This window comes from Diutina rugosa (assembly GCF_008704595.1).
Source record: "Diutina rugosa strain CBS 613 chromosome Unknown scaffold1_size794362, whole genome shotgun sequence".
Taxonomy (NCBI): Eukaryota; Fungi; Ascomycota; class Pichiomycetes; order Serinales; family Debaryomycetaceae; genus Diutina; species Diutina rugosa.
Window position 1 is genome coordinate 334,497 of NW_022995155.1, and position 22,417 is coordinate 356,913.

The 22,417-nt window shown below is 45.3% G+C and overlaps 11 protein-coding genes across 11 annotated transcripts; 4 read left to right on the plus strand and 7 right to left on the minus strand. All coding sequences in view use genetic code 12, as the record gives it.

The window, feature by feature from the left end:
• Nucleotides 1–62: 62 nt before the first annotated feature.
• On the minus strand, nt 63–1,613 carry DIURU_003456 (uncharacterized protein; the record flags this gene model as incomplete). Its single annotated transcript, XM_034156220.1, has 1 exon — nt 63–1,613. One exon carries the CDS (start codon nt 1,611–1,613, stop codon nt 63–65), a length of 1,551 nt encoding a protein of 516 aa, XP_034011709.1.
• Nucleotides 1,614–1,868: 255 nt separating this feature from the next.
• On the minus strand, nt 1,869–2,882 carry DIURU_003457 (exosome non-catalytic core subunit; the record flags this gene model as incomplete). The annotated part of the gene is made up of 1 exon (XM_034156221.1): nt 1,869–2,882. One exon carries the CDS (start codon nt 2,880–2,882, stop codon nt 1,869–1,871), a length of 1,014 nt encoding a protein of 337 aa, XP_034011710.1.
• Nucleotides 2,883–3,393: 511 nt separating this feature from the next.
• On the plus strand, nt 3,394–4,431 carry SLP2 (Slp2p; the record flags this gene model as incomplete). Its single annotated transcript, XM_034156222.1, has 1 exon — nt 3,394–4,431. The coding sequence occupies one exon, from the start codon at nt 3,394–3,396 to the stop codon at nt 4,429–4,431; it is 1,038 nt and encodes a 345-aa protein (XP_034011711.1).
• Nucleotides 4,432–4,475: 44 nt separating this feature from the next.
• Nucleotides 4,476–5,381, minus strand: DIURU_003459 (uncharacterized protein; the record flags this gene model as incomplete). Its single annotated transcript, XM_034156223.1, has 1 exon — nt 4,476–5,381. One exon carries the CDS (start codon nt 5,379–5,381, stop codon nt 4,476–4,478), a length of 906 nt encoding a protein of 301 aa, XP_034011712.1.
• A 1,483-nt stretch (nt 5,382–6,864) lies between these two features.
• Nucleotides 6,865–8,580, plus strand: GNP1 (amino acid transporter; the record flags this gene model as incomplete). The annotated part of the gene is made up of 1 exon (XM_034156225.1): nt 6,865–8,580. The coding sequence occupies one exon, from the start codon at nt 6,865–6,867 to the stop codon at nt 8,578–8,580; it is 1,716 nt and encodes a 571-aa protein (XP_034011713.1).
• A 113-nt stretch (nt 8,581–8,693) lies between these two features.
• DIURU_003461 (uncharacterized protein) lies at nt 8,694–9,674 on the plus strand (the record flags this gene model as incomplete). The annotated part of the gene is made up of 1 exon (XM_034156226.1): nt 8,694–9,674. One exon carries the CDS (start codon nt 8,694–8,696, stop codon nt 9,672–9,674), a length of 981 nt encoding a protein of 326 aa, XP_034011714.1.
• A 253-nt stretch (nt 9,675–9,927) lies between these two features.
• Nucleotides 9,928–11,283, minus strand: DIURU_003462 (2-aminoadipate transaminase; the record flags this gene model as incomplete). The annotated part of the gene is made up of 1 exon (XM_034156227.1): nt 9,928–11,283. The coding sequence occupies one exon, from the start codon at nt 11,281–11,283 to the stop codon at nt 9,928–9,930; it is 1,356 nt and encodes a 451-aa protein (XP_034011715.1).
• A 612-nt stretch (nt 11,284–11,895) lies between these two features.
• Nucleotides 11,896–12,231, plus strand: DIURU_003463 (uncharacterized protein; the record flags this gene model as incomplete). Its single annotated transcript, XM_034156228.1, has 1 exon — nt 11,896–12,231. The coding sequence occupies one exon, from the start codon at nt 11,896–11,898 to the stop codon at nt 12,229–12,231; it is 336 nt and encodes a 111-aa protein (XP_034011716.1).
• Nucleotides 12,232–12,272: 41 nt separating this feature from the next.
• On the minus strand, nt 12,273–13,559 carry DIURU_003464 (uncharacterized protein; the record flags this gene model as incomplete). The annotated part of the gene is made up of 1 exon (XM_034156229.1): nt 12,273–13,559. One exon carries the CDS (start codon nt 13,557–13,559, stop codon nt 12,273–12,275), a length of 1,287 nt encoding a protein of 428 aa, XP_034011717.1.
• Nucleotides 13,560–14,701: 1,142 nt separating this feature from the next.
• Nucleotides 14,702–15,721, minus strand: INO2 (Ino2p; the record flags this gene model as incomplete). The annotated part of the gene is made up of 1 exon (XM_034156230.1): nt 14,702–15,721. One exon carries the CDS (start codon nt 15,719–15,721, stop codon nt 14,702–14,704), a length of 1,020 nt encoding a protein of 339 aa, XP_034011718.1.
• A 2,307-nt stretch (nt 15,722–18,028) lies between these two features.
• ADR1 (DNA-binding transcription factor) lies at nt 18,029–21,157 on the minus strand (the record flags this gene model as incomplete). Its single annotated transcript, XM_034156231.1, has 1 exon — nt 18,029–21,157. The coding sequence occupies one exon, from the start codon at nt 21,155–21,157 to the stop codon at nt 18,029–18,031; it is 3,129 nt and encodes a 1,042-aa protein (XP_034011719.1).
• Between the last annotated feature and the right edge of the window lie 1,260 nt (nt 21,158–22,417).

Consider the following 22,417-nt stretch of genomic DNA (forward strand, 5'->3'; position numbering starts at 1 on the left):
TTACAATCTGTTTATTATATGTCGATTGTTATATGTACTAATCCGTATTTATCCAACATATTTCAATTGATCGCCTTATCAGCCACATTCAACACCGCCAACAACTTTTCATCCATCAATTTCGGACCAACGAATTGGACACAGCCATCTTGGTGGGGAATAACCGCGGCAGGGAAATCAATCAAGTTCCAGGTGGTGGAGTAAGGCGAGGTGCCGAAGGTGTCATGCTCGTATTTCTTTTGCTTTGCTAAAGGCAACAATAACACATCAAGATTATTGGCTTGGAAGTAGTCTTCCCATTCAGAGAATTTCTTAACCAACCCAGCTCTAAGCTCGACCGCTTTTTCGGTGGTGGTGTAGCCCCAGTTATACAAAAACTTCGAGTTGGTGACCGATTTGATCACAGGCTCACCAGCTTGATTGGCCTTATCAATCGCGCTCACCAACCCCTTCACTTTGATGTTAAAAATGCCGACAGAAATGTCCCAAGATTCCTGGAAAGAGGGGTAGTTCTCGCAGAATACTACATCATGACCAGCCTCTTTCAATCTAGTGGCAGCCGACAGGACCATGTCTTGCACATCTTTGTCAACCTCAACGTCTTCACCACCAGCTTCGGCTAAGATAACCCCAACTTTCAATTTTTGGGGAAGTTCAACCGGCTGATAGCCCATAGGATAAACTCCACTGTCAAATGTCCACGGCTTATGCTCTAAGATCGCTCTCATGAACACATCTAAATCCTCTACACAACGAGTGATTGGACCAACGGCGGGCTTGAAGCCCAAGAAGTTGGGTTCTCCCGACGCCATTTTGTTTTTGTAGGGAACTCGATCAGCGGAAGGCTTGAAACCGTAGAGATTTTGATGATGAGCAGGAAATCTCACAGAGCCACCAATATCAGTGCCCACACCTATCATCGAGCCATGTTGAGCAACGAGGGATCCTTCACCGCCAGAAGAACCGCCAGCTGACCAAGCTGTATTCAAGGGGTTGAGGGTACGCCCGTAAATGTTGTTTTCCGAGTCGGCGCTCATCATGGTCATGGGATGGTTTGTTTTCACGTAGAATAATACACCTTGCTCCAAAAGCATGTCAACAGTGGCAGATTGGACTAACTTATTCTTGTTACCAATATTCACAACCAAGCCCACACATGAGTCGTACCCGTCCACATTGAAAGTCTCCTTTAGGGATATGGGTAACCCGTGTAAAGGACCTTTGGGTTTTCCATGTTCCTTGAAGTAGGCATCCAAATCATTTGCAATACGTTCACCCAATTCAAACATGTACTCTGTACAACAGTTGGTCAATTGACCAGCAATCGCCGAACGGTGTGCAAACGCTTTGAAAACGCTGAGGGCAGAGTACTCTCCCAGGTGGATCTTTTCAAGAAGTTGATAAGAGTGGTCATAAGACGTGATTTCAAGCTCTTGTTTGGAGAGAAACTTAGTAGCCACATCCATAACCGATTGGTGTTTGGTTTCATCATTGTATTCAGCGATTACTTCAGCTGGGAGTCTCCACTCTCCCGGAATTGTGGCATCAACCGAGGCCTTCTTTGCAGCAGCAAGAATTTTCCAATCGTTGGTCGTGTCGGTGGATGGCAGCATACTTGATTGATTTGTTTTCTCATCACATCATCCACGTTATATAATAATTTGAATTGTACGATGGGCGGCGCGGAATTTGTGGAATTTACACCCTAATTGGTAACCTACCTTATCTTCCCCCGCATCTCAAAGAAGAAATCATAACCGACTCAAATTGAAATCATGGAGAAAATATACAGTTAGAATTTGAAGAGTTAATTGATTTATTGGTCCTGCTTAAACTCCCACTCGACTGACACCCGATGTATCACATATCTACTCAACTGGCAAAGATTTTGCCCCTACTGTCGGCTCAGTTTGAAATTCCGCAGTATCTCTCCCAAGTTCAAGTTCATTTTCTGTACGCGTTGCAATACCCTGTAACAAATCGAGACGCTCAGTCTTGTAGCGCTTCAACTCCCACAGTTCAAGCTCCGCTTGCATTAAGTTCGTTAACTCATCGACAATTCTTGTGCTTGTGAGACACAATTGTACCAATTGACCGGCATCAATTGGCAAGCCTCCATTCTTTGAAACTTGCACAAGTTCACGGTTCTTGTTAAGTGTCACAACGAATTGGCCTTGGGCCAAGAGTTCTTCCTCTTTACTGGCATCAACAATGCAAATCTCATCATTCTCGTCACCTTTAATGTTCACAGTCATATCATCAGAATGGCGATTGAAGAACAGATACAGAACACAAATGGGAATATGAAGGATAGAGAGCGGTACTGGCCTGTCATTGTGAACTTCCACTTCCAACCCCCTGATTGTAACATCCGGTTTCCGAAAATGCTGAAGAGCCAACATCACCCCAAAACACCCCAGATCGATTAGACCACCATCATAATTGAGGAAGTTGATGTCAACAGTGATTGCCCAAACTTTCTCGCCGGCAATAATACACAATGATTCCAAATCAAGCGAGTTCAGACGTTTGATGGCTTTTTCGATGAGCCTCAGCGTGATGATTTCCTGGGCGCTTTTGCTAGAATTGTTCTCGAAGTTGGCCCAGGCCATCAGTGATATTTCACAATTAATTTGGAATGTCCCTTCAAATGGTCGTTCTTCGTAAGGTTTGGCAATCTTTGCGCTAACTCTAATAGCAGCCTTGGTCTCGCCCCAGGCAACCTCCACATACCCGAACTCATCGCTGAGATGAATCACAGGCTTACGGATCTCATCAAGCTTGCGATTCTGGTTTTTGAGATCAATCCGTAATCCCTGTTTGAGCGCCTCGAGGGTGATGTGTTGTGTTGACGATGGGATTTGAACTCGGCGAGATGACATGTCGCGATGCTTGAGAGCGTATTCTATAAAAGGCGACTAAGACGCTAAATACCAAACTTTCAATAGGAACAGAATTTGGTTAATCAAAAACTGATGTCAATACGTGTGGTTTCAGTATTATGGCTTAAAGCTTCACTTAGACTCACTATTTGCGAAGTGGTGGGTATTTTCGACCATGCCAGTTTCAATCTGCACAGGATCTACCTGGAATGAACTGTAACCCATTCTACTAGAATAATTACTCTATTGAGTGGTCTTACTCTGTTTAGATTTGAATCGTTACCTTCTTTGTTAAGTTCGGAATTTACTTCCGCAGATTGCCTAATTAAATTTCATCGTCGAAATTCAAAGAATCCATCTCAAACGTCATGCTGCTCAAAACTTCATTGATTGTTGATACCATACTTCTCTTTCATCAGCTTACGGCAACTTGTGTTCCACTGGATTCCATTATTGCCACTATTCACGCCACTGCGAATCGAGATTATTTTTTGAACATTGAAATCCAACAATGTTGAGCTCTACTCTTCGTGGCCGTACGGCCATGATCATGAACCGCCAAATGGCAGGACGGCTTATGGCAATCCGTTCTTTCATTCCTGGTGCCAACGGGGCCCCTGTTCTGTTTTTCCAGAGGGAGCTGTTGCCCGCCAACACCATTGTCAAGTTTGTTCCCCAGCAGAATGCCTGGATTGTCGAACGAATGGGTAAATTCCATCGTATATTAGACCCTGGTTTGGCCATTCTCATGCCTTTCATTGATAAAATCACCTATGTCCAATCCCTCAAGGAAAGTGCCATCGAAATTCCGTCGCAAAATGCTATCACTCTGGATAATGTGTCTCTTGAGCTCGACGGTATTCTTTACATTAAAGTGATTGATCCGTATAAGGCTTCATATGGCGTTGAGGATTTCAAGTTTGCTATCTCCCAACTTGCTCAAACTACTATGAGATCTGAAATCGGCTCTATGACTTTGGATCTGGTTCTCAAAGAGAGACAGTCTTTGAACAATAACATCAACCATGTTATCAATGATGCTGCTCGTGATAATTGGGGGGTTGAATGTTTGCGTTATGAAATCAGAGATATTCATCCCCCGCAAAATGTTCTTGATGCTATGCATCGTCAAGTGAGCGCCGAGCGGAGCAAGCGGGCTGAAATCTTGGAGTCTGAAGGGCAAAGACAAGCCAAAATCAATATCTCAGAAGGTGAGAAGCAGTCAGTCATTTTGGCTTCGGAGGCTTTGAGAGAGCAACAGATCAACAGTGCCAAGGGGGAAGCTGAGCAAATCCTTTTGAAGCTGAAGGCTACTGCTGAAGGTATTCGCCGGGTTGCCGATGCTATCCAAAACTCACCTGGTGGTGAAAATGCTGTTCAACTTCAAGTGGCTCAAGAATATATCAAGGAGTTCGGCAAGTTGGCTAAAGAAACTAACACCGTGGTCATCCCTCAAAATTTGGGTGATTTGGGCGGATTGATGGCTTCTGGGATGTCTATTTATAAGCAAACCAAGGCCAACGAACAGCGTCAAGCTGAGAAAGTTTAAGCACTGATGTGCACGAATGTGTCAAGTATTTTGTATATAAAAATCTATGCTGGCCTGAAAAAGCTATCAAGAGCCCCTTTGCCCTTCACGACCTTAGCTGCCTTTGATGCCTTCACTTTCGTAGGTTGTGCTTTACGCTTAGTAGCTGCGCTATTGAGTCGACTGTTTGTGGAAGCGATTTCTTCTAGCGCTTTGTCGGAAACTTCGCGACTCTTTTGAGTTGACTTGATTAGTTCAAGGTGATTCGTGACTATCAGGAAATCATGGGTCATCTCCTTTTCTTTGAACTCTGGGAGACAATACAGATTCAAGACAAGTTCATACGCATATAACGTGATCGCTGCATCTTTGACTTCCTGTGGAGTTTCGATGGTAACATCATTGAATTTGGTGGAAAGGAATGCAAGTATTTGTTGGTCTGGTGTCTTTCTGAAATGATCGGCTAGGCGATTAATGCGGTTCCAAAGAATGTTTTTTGATTTTTCCACAGAGAACTTGTAGTACGTCTCACCGCCGACGTCTGTTATATCGCAAACATAATCGAGTTCCAATGGAATTTTTGTCACCCAGTCACCGTATTTCGGCTCAATCATGTCGATCAAATCCTCTTTAGCCATGAACTTGTTCAAATTCTCCTTATACAAAATCAGGAGTAATAGGAACATTGTTGAGAACTTCGTTGCAACCAACATGGATCCCGACTCAAGAGTAAACCCCACTTTGGAAGAATCCACTATCCAACTAGTGATGGATCCTCCCGCTTTGAGTTGGGGACGCAGGTGAGGCTCATACGGTCCAGTTCCGTCAACAAGCTTGAGCTCGTAGACTTGTTGGTCGGCACTGTGAATGAGATATGGCTTTCTTAAAGTGAGATTTGATGACAAGGGAAGATTGGTCTGAGTGTATTCACCTTTGATACCTTCCGGAAGTAACGCCACCCGCCGTTCCATAACAGACGCGTCGCGACAGATGAGCGTTGACGTACAGCCTTCTTCGAGGAAAAAAATGTAAGTGGGATCAAAATCTTCACATATCAATAGAATGCGAACCTCAATTACGAAGACTGCATTATCAGTTATTTGCAACTCATAGCTGTGCAGTGTTTTGTATGAGGAGCCCCCATTGCAGTTTCTACGAACATTATTATGAAGACAAACCAGCGAGAAGCCATTGTTGGTTATAGGGAGCACAAAATTATCGGATCAGTACGCTACACGACAGACACATTAAAAAGCAACAAATTGTCTGTATTGTTAACCAGTTTCTTAGAAGGGGTATCGCAACAATGTATGTTGTCCTTTGTTCATCAATTTGCTATCACTCCTGAATGTGTAGAATGTACCTTGAGCACTTTTACAGGCGGTGTAAGACCTTATCTTTTTACTCAACTAGTGCTTCATCTCGGGGCTCTTCATAAACTCCTTAAATTCGAAATAAGATTTTGAATTGCCCTCCCCGCTGATTTAGGTCGGACTTTTAGTGAATTCTCCGTCGATAGCCGGGGACGTCTATGTGAGCGGGGTTAGCGATCGGCTATTCTTCAACGAAGCGAGCAGGCTCCGAACGCCGTTAGCATGCTCCGATCTGTCCATCAAACTTCATCATCTGTTCGATACGCTATCTCTGGAGCCGCTATCACTAATATGTGACATATGATAATGGAAACCGCGGAACCATGGTAAGTTAAAGTGTTCAGTATTGCGATGATGCGGCATTCGCGGTTCTTCAGGTACAGCAAGTTGGGGCGGGGAACCACCCCACTATCCATCTGAAGAGAGTGGAGAACGGTTCCTGGTAAATCTGGGGTTCTTGTGGAGTTATACGTCCGAACCGCCGTGTTGTAGTCAACCGAGTCAAAGTGTTTGGAACGATGTCTCAACCTCCCTGGATAGTATGACGACGTTTTGGAGGACTCTACCAAAAAGAAGCTACAATATTAGTGTTATAGTTGTCATATTGATAGCAACACCAAAATGACAACTTTTCCTTGATCTAACACCTTCCTTATACTTCTGAAAACCCGAAACCGTCTCGTATGCAACGCCAGTTGCTGCAGAAGTCAAATATGGCGAGGTGGTAAAAAGGTGCAGATGTATGGGAAAACGCGATAACGCAAGGTCAGAACACAGCCAATAGCATTTTGCCAAAGGGACTAAGTGATGTCTTCATCTTCGGGAGAGTTGTATCGAGGCTTTTTTCGACTTCTGGGACCTTGGCAACGTCAACTTCGTATAGGTAAGACAGGTACAAATCCGGTGAAATTTCTTTTTTCTCAGGCCCCAAACAGAAATTCTTAGCTGTCAATGCTTGCCAGAACGCCGTACAAAGTCTGAAAAAATGATCGTTTGCAGACGCATTGACAAAATGCCGAACCCCCACGATTGAGTCGACGTATAAAGTAGTTACAGCCCCACTCATTCTGTAGTCTCGAACATGAGCAAACAGCCAGATTTGAAAGCAGTCGCTTCGGAGAAGCTGACACAGCTCCCCGACTCGTTTTCCTCGCCTTATCTGCAATCGCTCGATGATGTCAACTCCACTGAGCATCTCACTGGGGTGGCAAAGTTTGTTGATGGCTTTCGTCGGCAACGTCTGGATGGCGATGCTGGTAAACAGTTGGCTAAGTCGTTGCTGATGCGGCATTTGGTGTTGATGTCTATGTGTACTGGTATTGGTACCGGTTTGCTTGTGGGTACGGGGAAAGTGTTAGCTAGAGGTGGACCTCTTCTCGTCATCCTTGGTTACATGGTGTCGGGTACATTCGTGTATTGTACTCTTCAGGCTGCTGGTGAACTCGCCGTTGCCTATTCAACCATGTCTGGCGGTTACAACATTTACCCTAAGAAGTTTATCTCCGATCCCATTGCGTTTGCTACCGCGTGGTTGTATTGTATTCAGTGGTTATGTGTCATTGCCCTTGAACTTGTAACGGGGGCAATGACCATTGGCTTTTGGAATGAAGAGATCAATCCCGATGCATGGGTGGCGATATTGTTCGTCTTTGTTCTCGTCACCAATTTTTTCGGCGCTAGAATCTATGGTGAGATTGAATCTCTCATTGGGCTCACCAAGATCGTTATGTTGGTAGGGTTTATCATTATGGGTATCTGTGTCAATGTTGGGGCTAATCCCATGCATGATTACATTGGTGGCAGATACTGGCACCACCCTGGTTGTGCTACCACTTTCAAGGGATTCTGTAACGTCTTTGTCACCTCAGCCTTCGCTTTCGGTCAAACCGAATACATCGCTTTGGCGGTGGCTGAATCTTCAAACCCGCGTGCAGTGCCCGTTGCTTGTAAAATGGTTATCTATAAAATTGTGGTGTTTTTCCTCGGGTCTTTAACTTTAGTTGGGTTGCTCGTACCTTATGACTCTGACAGACTTATGGGTGCTGGTGGTGGCGGGTCTCACGCTTCTCCTTACGTGTTGTCAGCTGCTTTACATGGCGTTCAAGTTGTACCTCATCTCATTAACGCCGTTATTTTGATGTCGGTTTCCCTGGTTGGTCTGAGTGCCCTTTACGCCTCTCTGAGAACCCTTCAAGCGCTCGCCGAAAATGGATGGGCTCCCAGTTGGTTCAACTACATCGACAAAACGGGGAGACCTTTGAGAGCTCTTTGCGCCTGTTCCATCATTGGGATCTTTTCGTTCATCGCTGCGTATCCCAAACAAGAAACCGTCTTCACTTGGTTATTATCCATTTCTGGGTTGTCGAACGTGTTCACTTGGATGGCCATTGCTTACTCGCACATCAGATTCAGAAAAGCCCTCAAATACAATGGTATTCCCGTGGAATCGCTTGGATACATCTCTCAAACTGGTGTTTGGGGTTCTTGGTACGCAGTTTTCTGGTTTGCCTTGGTGATCGCCGCACAATTTTATGTCGCTTTGTTTCCCTTCGGTGGCAAGCCTAACGCTGAGGATTTCTTCCAGAGTTTCTTGTCGGCACCTATCTGGATTTTCTTCTACGTTTGTCGCGTGGTATGGAAGCGTGATTGGAGATTTCAAATTCCCGTCAGCGAAATTGACGTTGATGAGCAGCGTACAATTTATGACATCGAGGTGTTACAGTTGGAGCGTCAAGAAGAAGCAGAAAAACTTAAGTCATCATTGCCTCGTCGTATCAGGGCAATCTTCTTGTGGTAACGATTTATGAAAATAGTAATAGAATGCATATACATTTACACCAATAATCCTTCATCACGTGAATCAACCCGCACTCTGTGTAACCATATGTGCTCACCGCGTGTGACCTCGGAATGATCACGGTTTCGATAACCCTGACGTCCACCCGTCATGGCGTCACTTACTATACTATACAATTGAAACTCCCGCTCCGTACAATATCTGTGGACAGAAGATTCCAAGAATTTGAGACATTACACAACGAGCTTTGCCGTGAACTTGGAATCAATCGAGGCGACTTTCCATACGAGTTGCCCAAAAAACGACTCAACTGGCTCCATAGTAGCGAAACTCTAGCTGATGAGCGCAAGCCTGAGCTAGATCGGTGGCTAAATGAAGTAATTCGGGATGGCAGCATTCAGAATCTTCCGGCGCTTGAGGAATTTCTTCGTCTTCCACAAAACTTCAAATTCGAGCCACTGATGTTTCGAGAATCCGCTCATGGGTTGCAGGTTTTTACAGGTGATATTGACGATCTGAACTGGCTCGATGTACACCGCCAATTAACTGCGGCAGTCAACACGGCTTTACCACAAGATGTAACAGACAGAATGAAACTAAGATCAGTTATAACGAAGACTTACTTACCTTTAGCTCATAAACTTGAAAGCAGTCTTGAACGGTCAAAGTTGAAGAGCAAGGAACTCGAACGTCGCAAAGGATTGATCACCCAAACTCTTTCCGCTATCAGAACATTGAGTGACAATCTTACATCTTCCAAACCAGCTGATCCACATGTACCTGGGGCCTTTTCATCTCAGACTGGTCAAACGCCACTCGGAGGATCTAAGCGAGTATTTGGCGGTGGTGAAACTAAAGATACTGTGAATCTTTCGAAGCAAGAACTTCTACAGGAGCAGATTAAAATTCACCAAAATCAAGACCAAGAGGTTGAGCAGCTACGTCAAATCGTTGCTCGTCAACGTCAACTTGGCGTGGCCATTGGTAATGAAGTTGACGAGCAGAACGAAATGTTGGATCAATTTGGGGAGGATATTGATAATGTGACGGTGAAATTGGATAAAGCACGCTTAAGAGCAAAGAAGATTCTTTAGATTTTCGAAACCCCTACTTGATTATCAATGTCCGGGTAACTCCATTTTCAATAAATAATGCGACTGAAAATTTTTATCTATTAACTAACTCAGTAAGTACATATTCGTTACGATGATGAAAACACTTCGCCTAAATCGAAAATTCATGAGAACTCAAAAAGTTTACACCAAGATCTACGCTGAAGTAACGTTTGGAACTTAACTAACTCGTTAGAATGCGTTTATTCGTCTAATTACTTTTTCGGACGTACGGTTACGTTTTCTCTTTAAACTCAGTTGTGAGGACAATCATCAGGCTATCCAGTATAGATAAGCGAGCCAGGCGACCAACTTCAGCTTCATCCAATTCCTTTTGAAGCTGGGCCTCAATCTCTTTGCCCCACTGTTTAATTCCTTCTTCAATATCTTGCTCTTCCAAGTACAGCACGGACAATCTAACGTAATGCTTCCCCCATCCAAGAGCGTCACCAACTACTTCGAAATTTAGTCCTGCGGCAAGTATTACGCCCTTCTTCTCTAGCAGATCAACTACCTTCGAATGGTCTTGAACCTCTGCAACTTCGACCCACAAGAAGTATCCTCCATCGCCACCCCATACTTTGGTTCCCTCTGGCAAGTACTTCTTGATGGATTGTTTTGTCCGAAGTACTCGATTTCTATAGATGTCGATGAACTGTGCAATAATTTCATTTTGTTCGCCCAGCTCAATCAATTTAGCGACAACGGTCAGAGCCAATTGACCCGGGGTACCACCCAGTTTATTAGCACCGGTATTGGCGACTTGCCAAGCCAATTTAGCACTGGGACATTCCTGCCATCCGAAACGAATTCCCGGGGCAAGTATTTTTGAGAACGTGTTATTGGAGATACAATTCCCGTATTGGTTTTCAGGATTACGGGAATCGATATCTAAATGTACCACTTTTGGAATCACTTCCGGATTCTCACGATAATCCAACAAGTCATAGACATCGTCACAAACCACCAACATATCATAAGCCCGAGCTATCTCTAACAACTTCTTTCTTGTCTTTACAGAGTAAGTTAAGCCACCAGGGTTGGAAAAAGTGGGAACCATGTACATTACAAAACTGTAATACTTCCACTTTCCACGTGAAGGATCTTCAATAATCGTTCCAGTGTTGGCTGATAGCGAGTGTTTGATAAGTTGCTTTTCGAGAGCCACTAAATCAATGTCATATTCCAGTTGGGGGGTCTCTTTGACAGCCAGAATACGCCCTTCAAACCCGGCATCAAGTAGAGCACCATTGATCAAATAATACGTGGGACTGACGACAAAAGCATGTTTAGTATAGTCAACATGAGTGCATGCATTAAGAATGTTGGCAAAACCGTAAGATGCTCCCCCAGTTAAGCAGATTGTATCGGGATCAATACGACGATCGTAGTATTTACCAACCCACTCGCCAATGGTCTTGCGTACATCCAAATTGCCTTCATCAGTGCCATAGGTCAAAGGATTGCGATTGTCGGGATTGCCCTCGTAATCGTCGTACGAGGTCAGGAGCACAGATGAGTATGCCAGCGATATCGCCTTTGCGGGCAAAAGCCGAGACAGTGGGTGCCCTTTGAAAAAGTTGATGGGCATTAAGTTGCGGTCGTGCTCACTTGAATTAGATCACGGTTCAATAGTGTGGATAACCACTTGGGACGCGCATCAAATGAGGATCAGTGATAGTGGAATTCGTAACGGAAATTAAAATTGACTCGTGCATTCAGTCCGGACAATTGTCATCGAGAAATTTTCACCGATGGTGTGATATTATGTTAGTGAGCTTCTAGCAATGCTTTGAGGAAATAGTCTCTCTGAACAACAATCGTAAACGAAGTGTTTTACGACTTAGAGGATGCATCTTGTGAGCAAGGGGTATCCTGACCTATCGCGCTAAAATGGATCATGAAAGCAAATGCTGTATCCTTTCTAGTATGGCCAGTACTGCCATATAAACATCGCTAAGTTAAAGAAGTCTCAGATAATGTAATCCGCAATTACGCGACTTTAAAGAGAAGTCGAGCTTGGAACATCGTTATACTCGACACTGACCGTCATTATAAACACTTCGGCCTGCACACCTCCCCAATTATAATATTCCTTCATCAAGTTGTGACTTCGCGTGTCCCACTGAAGGCTCGTTGGTGCACGGATGTTCGCGCAGCCAATAACCAATGAAAAATTCGTTGATTACAGTACTCACCCGTCATGGTTACCACTTCTGGGTTAGTTCTTTCCGGTTTGATGGGCGCTTTAGCCCGCCGGTTGCAAGTTGCTCTCATTGGTAAGACTTACGAGAAGTCTTTCAACCGGGCTGGTGGCTACATTCTCTCGATTGGTGTGTTTTCCGGTGCCTACTATGTGTTGGACCAATACCACCAACGTAACACCGAATTGTTGCAAAGAAGATTATCAGCTTTGAGAGAACAAAGAGCCCAAAAGGACATCTTCTTCGAATTTGCTGAACAAGGGGACCACCGGTTGTCGCCCAACCGCGGTCGCTTCTTCGACTTGATGGACAAGTACGGCCAACCCTACCGTTAGCATAATGGCATTAACTATGTATAATATTACGAAATTAAAAGCTAATTTTCCAGTTCATCCTCCTCCACGCCCTCTTGGAGCACGCCATCAGAATCATGTTCGCTATCATATTCCTCAGCCACGTCAGCATCGATTTCACCTCCAACGAAATCTCTATCCTCTTCATCATCATCATCATCATCATCCTCTTCGGCATTCGCCGGTTTACTATTATCCCCATCGGCATTGCGTTTTTCTTTGAGCTTAGCATCAAACAGAGCATCGTTAATTTGCAAGTTCTTGATAAAGTCGTCAATGACAGCAAAGTATTGTTGATCTATCATCAGAAACTCATGCGTCTTTTCTCCGCCATCTTCCTCCACCGTGATGTTGAGTGAAAACGTCATTCGTGTAACGTTCGTATAACTTGTGAACTTGATGATCAGAACATCAAACAACAAAATTGGCTTTTTGAACCCAAAAATGAATGTACCCGAATCAAGGAATACAAGCACGCCATCTTTGGATCCCTTATAACAATCCGTCATAATCAAAACATTGTGAGTTGGATTGCTCACTGGGGCGATAGCCAATGCTTGGTCTGTATTGAGATTAAACACATTGCTATCCTTACAGGGGAGATAGTTTTTGAGCTGAATACCACAGAGACCAAATTGACGGGTGAAGTAGTTAACAATATGCTCTTGAATTGGATGTAAGTAAACATCGTTTTCTTCCTTCTCATCGTACTGTTGTTCAATATTATTCGGCATTTTGCCCGCTTTGACTAAAACCTTCTTGATCTGCTCGAGGTTTATTTGGCAAATGATAGGCTCTCCACCTTTTTGAAGATACGTAGAGCCCATGCGTGCTGGATCAATCCAAAGGCAAAGCGATGCGAGGTTTTTCTTTTTGGGCAGTGTAGTGTTACCAACAATTGGTAAAAGAATGGCAAGTTTAATAGTCTTGTCGAGGTTTACAGCTGTAAACTCGGGGATGTCGGTCGTCGGTGACACCACCAGTAATGCCGGAGTCGGTTCGCCCTCCCGTTCGAGCAAATGAAACACGAAGTTCATCCGCTTACGCATGGGATGTTGAAACAGAACTTGTTGGATGTCCATGATTATCGTCTGTGGGTCAATTGGAGTGGACAGGTAGATGATACCCGAGTCGTCGTTGAACTCAAGATCAGAGCTTTCCTGCTTCACTGAGACCTTCCGACGTTTGGCAGGGTCTTCAGTAGCATACTTGTAAAGATCGTCGAGCACCTTTTTCAGCGACGGTACCTGCTTAATCACCAGCTCAACCTCCTGACGAAGCTCGGTCGGGAGCTTGTCTAGCCATTCCATACCACGCTAGGTGAAGAGTGCGAAAAACATCAAACAATACCGTTTGACAAACAGCACGAGCATGAATATGTCCACGATCATCTGATGAAAAAACCACTTGAAATAAAATGGGTATCGCCGCAAACAGCTCACTTATGAATTACCAGGCTATGGAAAATCGACCATTTCGGAGATTCAACTAATTCGCTGGCCACACTCTGGCATTTACGTCGCACCATGGTATATACCGAACTAAGCAAAACCAATCGCCCTGGAACTATATGTGTGTCTCACTGATGGATTTACGAAGGTCAGATTTGATCGATTTTCGCTTACCCTTGGTCTGAAGGCTGGTGGCGATGATCCCCGTCATGCCCCCATAAGTAGTGAAGGTGCCTAAATAATTGGGGCATAAACGCCATGGCTCATAATACGGTATTACTCAGTTCTTCACTCACTTACCCTTTGGGGAGCGATTACCTAACCCCCGCAGCAACCGATCGGAAACTTACACATTTGAGTCCACGGTAGTGGGCGTCGGCAATAACACAAAAAAACGAAAAGTGGGCCTATTCTGACCGCCTCGGCTACTCGTAGTAAATTGTTGTAAACTGTATTGTTGGGGGTGAAACAAAATTGTGAGGGGAGCTCACGTGGGCGAGTCGCGGTTGGTCGCACCCAAATTTGCGAGTTCGACAGGATTAGGTGTCGGGTCCGGCGGTTTCTTGCAGACTTCACGCACGTTGCGGAGGTCACGGCTAACCGAATTGGCGGTACGACCGAGTGAGGGGCACAAGTTCAGACCGATGGATAGTTGAGCCTCAGACGTCAACGGCCAACGGTTTGCGACTGGATACTGACGGCATAAACTGCTAATGTGTCGTGGTCATTCGGCATAGTCATCACCACATGAAAAAACTTCAGGTTAGTGTCACGACGAAGTTTGAGGGGGATCTCATGTACTATTGCTACTGCGTCGGTCAATGTGGGGACGCAAAGGATAGTAGACATTGGGGAAGAGATGGAGACAATCTGGGGTAATGAGGGCAATCAAACCAAAAATCCGGGGTCGTGTAGAGATTACGGCATTAGTAAATACTGTTTTCGTGGGGTAGCCGATGGCTTTATGTCTATTTCTCTCTATAACGTTCCTTCATATCTCATTATTGGTATTGGGCGAGCAACAGGCGTAACTGCTCATTTTTTTGCTGAATGGTAATGATCTCATTAGAAATCCGGATCAAAGCCAGGTGCTTCAGCAAGTTCGGCAAGCCGTCCTTGTTAACTCTAGCTCGTTTCAGCTTCAGGGGCCGTTCCTCAGGTTTGGGGTTTGGCAACGCATTGAATTTTTCAATGTCGATAATCAACCGAAGGCACCGTTCATAAGCAAGCTTACAAAGCTTTCTGCGCTTCTGCTCCAGATGCGAGTGGTTGAGCCGCTTTTGTTCTAATGTCAACAACGGCTTCAGCTGCGTTCTACGCCGCTTCCGCAGGCCATCTTCGTCGTCAGAACTTGGTTCCAGGCGGCGCTTTGGCAGATCACCCCCTGTCAGCAGCGACTGGCGCAGATCGTGTGGTGTGGGAAGGGTGTGCGGGTATTCAAATGGAGCCAACAGCTCATCCTTGACACGGGGAGGGGTAAGAGGCTGTATCAGCACCGTGGTCGGCTTCATTGTGTGCAAGTCAAACATGGTGTTGAACTCCAGTCCATTGGTAGGTGCCAGAGGGCGGTGGTGGTAGAAGTCCATCGGGTTCACAGAACTCGTGGGATTGGCCAAATTGTCCAAAAACTTTTCTAAGGCATCCAGCTCAGTGTTGGAGAAAAATTGGTCATATTGAGTGTCAAATTGTTGTTCATGAGGCATCGGCTGGGAAGCCACCGGCTCGTTGGGGGCTTTAAATGAGTAGTTTTCCAGCGCCAGCGAGTATTCGGGTGCCTGGTGGTCAAAAGTGAACGAAAAGTCCAGCGACGGCACTTGTGCTGACGGCGGTACCGCCGACACGTACTGTTGGTTTAACAGTTGCACCTTTTGAAGAGTTTCAATCAGCAGCACTGCTTGCTTCTGCTGGAGGGTGGTGTACATCGAGTAGGCCTGATCAAAGTCCATGTCCGACAGCACCATGTCGAGGAAATTGGGCGCATCGAGATCAAAATCGTCCTTTCGATTAATCATAAGCTCCATATGGGTTGATGGGGAACGACTCAAGTTTCCATGTGACGGATCGCGTTGTGGTTTTATATGCTTGCCTGATGTATGCGGTGAGATAGGTTAGAATATTTTTAGGGAGAAGGCTCCTCCGCCCCTCAATGTGGGGACCCATGCTCGTGTGCAGGGACGACGCAGCCCATTGAGGGCCGAAAGCACAAACCGGATTTAGAACCAATTTTCAACGCTGGTGATTGTCCAGTGGCACTATTGCACTCGACTTACAAATGACAATACCCCGATGATGGTGAAGTTTGGTCCTGGTACCTCACCTCGTACGGTTTCGATATCCCCGGAAGATGCTTTCGCGGCATCTCGATTCAACGTCACCGTTTTTGCTAAAATCCGCATCGTGCGTCGAACAGCAAACTTTTCACATGCTAATTTACTGTGTGCACTCCGTCATAATTCTAACGACGCATTCACCGAAAGGTTCAACTGCGTCAGAAATGGATTTTACCTAGTTCAGGGGACAAAACCGAGGAGAACGGTGTGTCATCGATGCAGGTTACCTGTCTGGAACAAGCTCGGTGGGGTACTCCGAAGCCGATATCCGAGTGGTAGCCGCTGTCATCCTAAAATGTTGTCTCTCTTCTCTGTTAATAAAGTGGACGTCATTTCATCTATCATTCTAGTAGAAGTTAATCATGTGGACCGGAAAGTCAGCCGTTGCGTTGGCTGATTAACTGCTGAGCCAGCACAACGCGAGAAAACCCATAGAGTTCTTAACCAGTCCCATTGATCGTACCCCCTCATTTGTGGTGTAACTGTCGCGCGCTTCGGGAGATAAACCTGAGTAAGGTTTAACCGTCGCTATTACTGGATTGGGTAATGAGCTGAGCGCGCAAATCCCTGATGGTAGCGCCAATGAGACGCCGAGACCACCGAATAATAACACGTATGTCGCTGTGCCTTCTATTGTAATAGCTCCTAGTGTGCTGTTTCTTTTTCGGCTCTGGATATCGACTGGTCACGAATTCAATTCCCTGAGTTTTATTTGTAATCGTCTAGATTTGTTCTCAAAGTTGAGAGTGGCAGTAGTGCTGGCAAATCATTATCGTTCTGCATTCGTTTACGACACAAAACGCATCTGACGGAATTACCCTCGCCTATATGTGATTTATCACCGCGAAGTGCTCCCCAAGAACGTTACTACATCTGTAAACTGGGGTCGGCAAACTTTTGTGGGGTGGCGACAACGGCCAAAACGGTTGCATGTGAAAATCGAAAGGGTTTCAGGACCAACATCCCTGCAAAGGAACTGTTGGAGTCTCGCTTCTGTTTGGGTTGATGTACGGCGGCCAGCGACAATTGCGGTCATCACATCAAATTGATACCTTTTGCTTGTCTCCCCTCCATCCACAATAATAACGTGGTTTCTTTCCGTTGATTACTAAGCCTCTTGTCCCCACATTTTCAAGATTGTTTCCCTTGGGGGACTGAAACACGACTCGTCGCCGATTGAGTTTTCAGTGAGCTACAGTTCAGCTAGGCGTCGTAATTGATGCAGTCATCTATCGTCTTCACAAGTTCTGCCAAACTACACGTGTAGTGGTGACTATCGTGAATTTTAATTGGCCACTTCCTTCGCTCCAGTCTCGAATCTCGAAATTGATGAAAAGATCAGCGGTCGTCGTGTTGACTTTGTGAAAGTGTCGGGTTTACGGAGATTGCTCCACGAATCGTGTAACTGCATTTACCCGTTTTTGGCTAGTGACGTCGCTTGCAGCCTCGGCGGGACCCAGCGTTGGGGCTCACGCGCATAAGCACATCGTGTCCAATTGATGTCTACTGCTGTTTTTAGTTTTAGAGATACGTGTTGTTAATCGTCAACTCTGTATCTAACACACGACATATTTTGTCAATATGATTGTGAGCATCACGGTTGATTTACTAACCGTCAAAGACATTAGGCGTATAGACACGAACGCAAGCAATATTGAGTTGATTTGCGAATCCTCTGGTCTTGACTCGCCTGAGTATACTTATTTTGCATCGTAAATACTCGTAGTTGCCCCTCATATCGGCGCTAAGCAAACGCGGAGCTATCGGATGACCCTTGCTGAAGATGGATGACATCGTTCTGCAGAACCTTCTAAATGGACAATCCCTATTCAGCCGTGATCATTACGGCTAATGTAAGATAGATCCAGGTACCCGCAGAATATGTGATGAGCACCATCGCATCATTTATCACATGGCTTGTATGAATCACATGCTTGACACGCTAAAGATATAAATTCGTTCGTTATTCATTAACTCATTAGAATATTTATACAGCATCTAAGTCAAGATCCGCGATTCGTTGTCAATCAAAAACTTGCGGATATGTAAGAGTGAGGCACTCAACTTCCGGAATATCAGCACCTTGATCGTGGTTTCATAAAGGTAATTAAGCACAAGCTCACCAATCTTCAAAATATAAAGCGCCTTCTCAATGCCCCCCAGAGGAGCTCCTTGTGGCAGGCCTTGATTGTTGCGGTACATGTACAAGTTGTTAAACTCCAGATCCAACTTATTGGGATATTTCTGTGAAAGCCCAGCTTCAATCTTGTCCAACATTTTGAGAACTTGCGAGTACCGATGATTAAGCTCAAATAACACTTCAGGAGCTCCCATCAGGCTCAGGTTCTTTTTAGCAACATAAATAGAGTAGGTCGCTAAGAGCACAAACACATGGAATAACATTTGCAGATGTATCAGGTTCGGTGTCAGTTCAAACTCGTCCAGCACTCTGAGATGTAATGCCGATTCAATGGTTCCTAAAACGGCCGGATCTCCCAGCGAACTTGTGAGACTTGACGCACTTAAAAATCCAAAGTCCGTCAGGAATGCCAGTGATCCATTAGCTTCATCCGTATCGTACAGCTTGAACAAAATCATTCTGAGAATGGCCATACAATTATCGGCAATTTTGACAAATTGATATCCATCAACCTTAGAAGGACCCTGCGTCCCCAAAACATCAATCAAAAACTGATTATAATTCTTCAGCAACTCGTCCAGATTCCTTAACCAACTTTGTTCTTTAACCATTTTGAACTCAACCAACAGGCAGATTCTGATGAAGCACAGTAGCATGGCATAATCTAGTTTCTCGTGATCGGCACTTACTGGGCTCCCATTATTACCTGAAGGCGCCTGCTGGGTCAAAAAATCAAACACCCCACTGACGTCGAAATCTTTCATCTCCTGGTATTGCCTCACCTCATATATGCCGTGTGCAAGACAGACAAACCCATATTTGGCAACACGCTCCAAGTTTTGAATGTGAGTCCGATCACGAAGCAACAGGACGAGGGTTTCTTTGAAACCAGGAGGCTTTTGGTCAAGGAAAGTTTGCAATTGCCCGGGGTACCGTTGGTCAAACTCGGCTGCCAGACCACACTGCCAAAGAGCCTCTTCTGAACGCAGCGGAAGACAAATGTTCAGCAAATCATTGATACTGAGAGTTAAGGGCACATTGTACATCATCAACAAGAAGTTCGTTAATCGATAAATCATGAAAACGATGCGAGTTTGTGATTGACGTACGATGTTATGACGCCACTTCAGAGCATCCGAAGCCCCCGCCATTGGCGGTTCATCGTCAACACCAAAAAGCGTCGGCAGCCCTGATTTGATCAGAGTTTTGACTAACAGATTGAGGGCATTAAGTTGGCGGATGACGATGTAGACATTGTTTTCGTTATCCGAGAACAAGCCGTAAATAACCAGCAACGTCAACAGTTGGATAAGCCACAAAGGATTAGCCTTCTTCTTGTCATCGCATTGCTTTCGCAGTTCCAAAAAAATGTGAATAGCACGTCTCAGAGCTTCGTACAAATGCTCCAGATCACTCTTGTTGTTTGCAAGTAAGGCACCCATAGTGGCAACTAACAAAGGCAAGCATGCACGAGCCAGTTCGTTTTTGGTGTCCTCATTACGAGTCATTGCCATAACAGCGGCCTCATTGAGCTTAGATGTATGAATGAATGGGAAATGCGCCAAAAATACTTGCTTAAATGTGGTCAAATAAAGTTCAAGCTTCTCATTGGAGGGAATTGTAGGGGTCATGATTCCCAGAATGGGGTATTTTGCCAAGGCTTTGGCGATAAGCAGACGAATATTGGACGTAAAGAGCGTTTGAGTTGAAAATCCACCACCGTTGCTTGTTCGCTGATCAACAGCAGCGCTGGCACGGCGCCACAGTTCACCAAACATGTTACCGTCAAGTATCAGCGGTGATTGCACCTCGATTCCCAGCAGCAGCACCAGGGGATTATCTCCATAGAATGTATACCCCCCCGGCATAAACTTCAGATTTACATCGAACTCCTGGGTCAAACCGTCAATGTCAGCTAAGTGTGTGCTAAAATCTATTCCTCCATTTTGCAGAACTTGCAGGGCTTTTCTTTGATGTTGTCCCTGAGTTGATGTAGCGGCGGTGGGAGTCTCTCCATCCTGGATAGGCAGCAAAGGCTTGTGATATGTCAACAGCTCTGGAGTCATATTTTTGGTGATCAGATCAAACGCCTTCGCCAGGAACATTTGCTCTGGAATATCGTAGAAGGAATACCCAAAGTCAACGTCCTCGCGTTTCGCCTTTCCCACCTCCAGTCCCATCGTCAGAGTGGGCATGGAGTATGCTGATCCCATATTGAAGTTGTCACCATTTAATGAAAACAGATTTGTCAGGGCAATCGAAAGGCGTCGCAGATCCAGCGCTTCATTAGGGTTGAGAATGCCAGGAATAGTCAGAAGATTCAGAAGCCAACCCAAATCGTCCGCTTGAGGTAATAATTGCGGTGTAGAAAACTCTACACCCTCCAGCAGGGGAACACTGTCGTTAATCGGTGGTTGTGCCTGCGCATACAGTTGCCCCAGCTGCGCCGAAAACGACGTGCCTCGCCGACGACCCTTGAACAATTGACGCAGTAACAGCGAGTCCTTTCTCATGGGCGTTGCCGAAGTTGGCAGCAGCGGCAACGGCAGTGAGGGCTGCAGACTCAGTGGCGGCAACTTCATCTTTTTGCGAAACGGATCGGCAAAGTCGATGTTCAAAGGAGTCAGCAGTGCCAGTGGTGAATACAGCATTTCCATTTCATCCAGGGCGTACTCGTCATCGTCCAAGTTGCCACGCTTGATCAGTTTTCGGCGTAACCTGGTAATAGCGTCCAGACACCCTGCGTGCAACTTTTGGGCGTGGCGCAACAACAAGTCACGACGGGAGAATTTTCGTTGACATACTCCGCAAGCAAAGGGCTTTTCTTTGGTGTGAGAACGCTCATGGCGACGAAGGTGCTCGAGTCTGGCGAACGCTCGGGTGCACACTTGGCACACGAACAACCGGGGCTTCCCCAGCGGGGTGGTACCGTAGGCTGTGAGCTCCAACGGAATATTTTTTTGATCCTTGTCAATGGGGCTAGCCATGGCAGATGTTGAACTTGGTGCCGTAGCCCTATTCCGATCACTGAGAAGCGTTCACGAACGACGGTGCTTGAGAAATTTGTTGAGGAATGTATGCAGGAGGTGGAAGGGGTGCCTCAAAGTAAGATTGGAGGTTGCACCAGTGTCATTTTAAACGACGTTGACTGGATACACATGGCATTTGCAGTGGATAAGGAAGAGAGAAAGTAACTAAAAGCGAATGGAGGGGTTTCGGAGGGGAACGGAGGGGAACCTCGCCAGCTTCCGACAACAAGCTAAGGAGGCCCTCATGCTTGGACGGTGTGTCTGTATGCAGTCGCTTGATGCTTATATACAAGTGTGGGGTAAACCATTCATGGTGGCCGAAAAGTAGCCGCGGGATTTAGCTAATGCTGCCCCAAAATTTCGCAATATATCTTGCCCGGAGTTTTACATGTCAAACTGGTTGGTGACACTCTTTCCCTAGTGTAAATCTGCCTTCCACGCTCTGACCCAATATATCTTACTTTGCCACTCCGAACGTGACCTATTATGCGCTCATAACCCGCGTTAGACCCCACAATAAATTCAGGTGGTGCCGAGAGGTTTCCCCCGTAATCGCTTCACTTTGACGGCTAAGCCAGTAGCGTCTCGTGACCAACCTCGTTTACATAAATATCTACGATTTAAATTAAGCCATGCTCACTCAACGTTAATTCCTAATTTGGGATTTAGCTTAGTGTAGTTGTATGTACCACTTTACTAACAATTTGCCCCACGTTTCGGACTTATCTAATCAGGTTTATTACATTGGTGATTTGCTGTCAATCGCCGTGAATTGTCAATTTGTTAAGTAAGCGATTATCGCTTCGTGGCTATCTCATTGTTTGCTACATAAAAACCAGAACAATCAATCACTGCGTGCAATTAATTAACTTGGTATCCTTAAAGCATGACTTCGCCAGAAGTTTTCATCATTGATACTCTTATTTCAACACCATTCATAAGAACCGCGCTTGCGCATCTAGAGAGTGTGGACATTTTGATTACTGAGGGCAGTCATCGATTGATGTAAAGATTGATTCATGATAACAAACAAGGTCCTGTCATATGAATTACTTGGTTTTTAAATGAATTATCAGGTCGGGGGTGGATCGAACGCTCCACATCATTTTTCAAAAATTTGAGCTGATTGCAAAAGTTGGATTAACGCGGAGTGGGGCACACTCAATCCTGTTGAAATCCGAAACTTCACCAAACAAATGAATAAACAGATGAATGTAC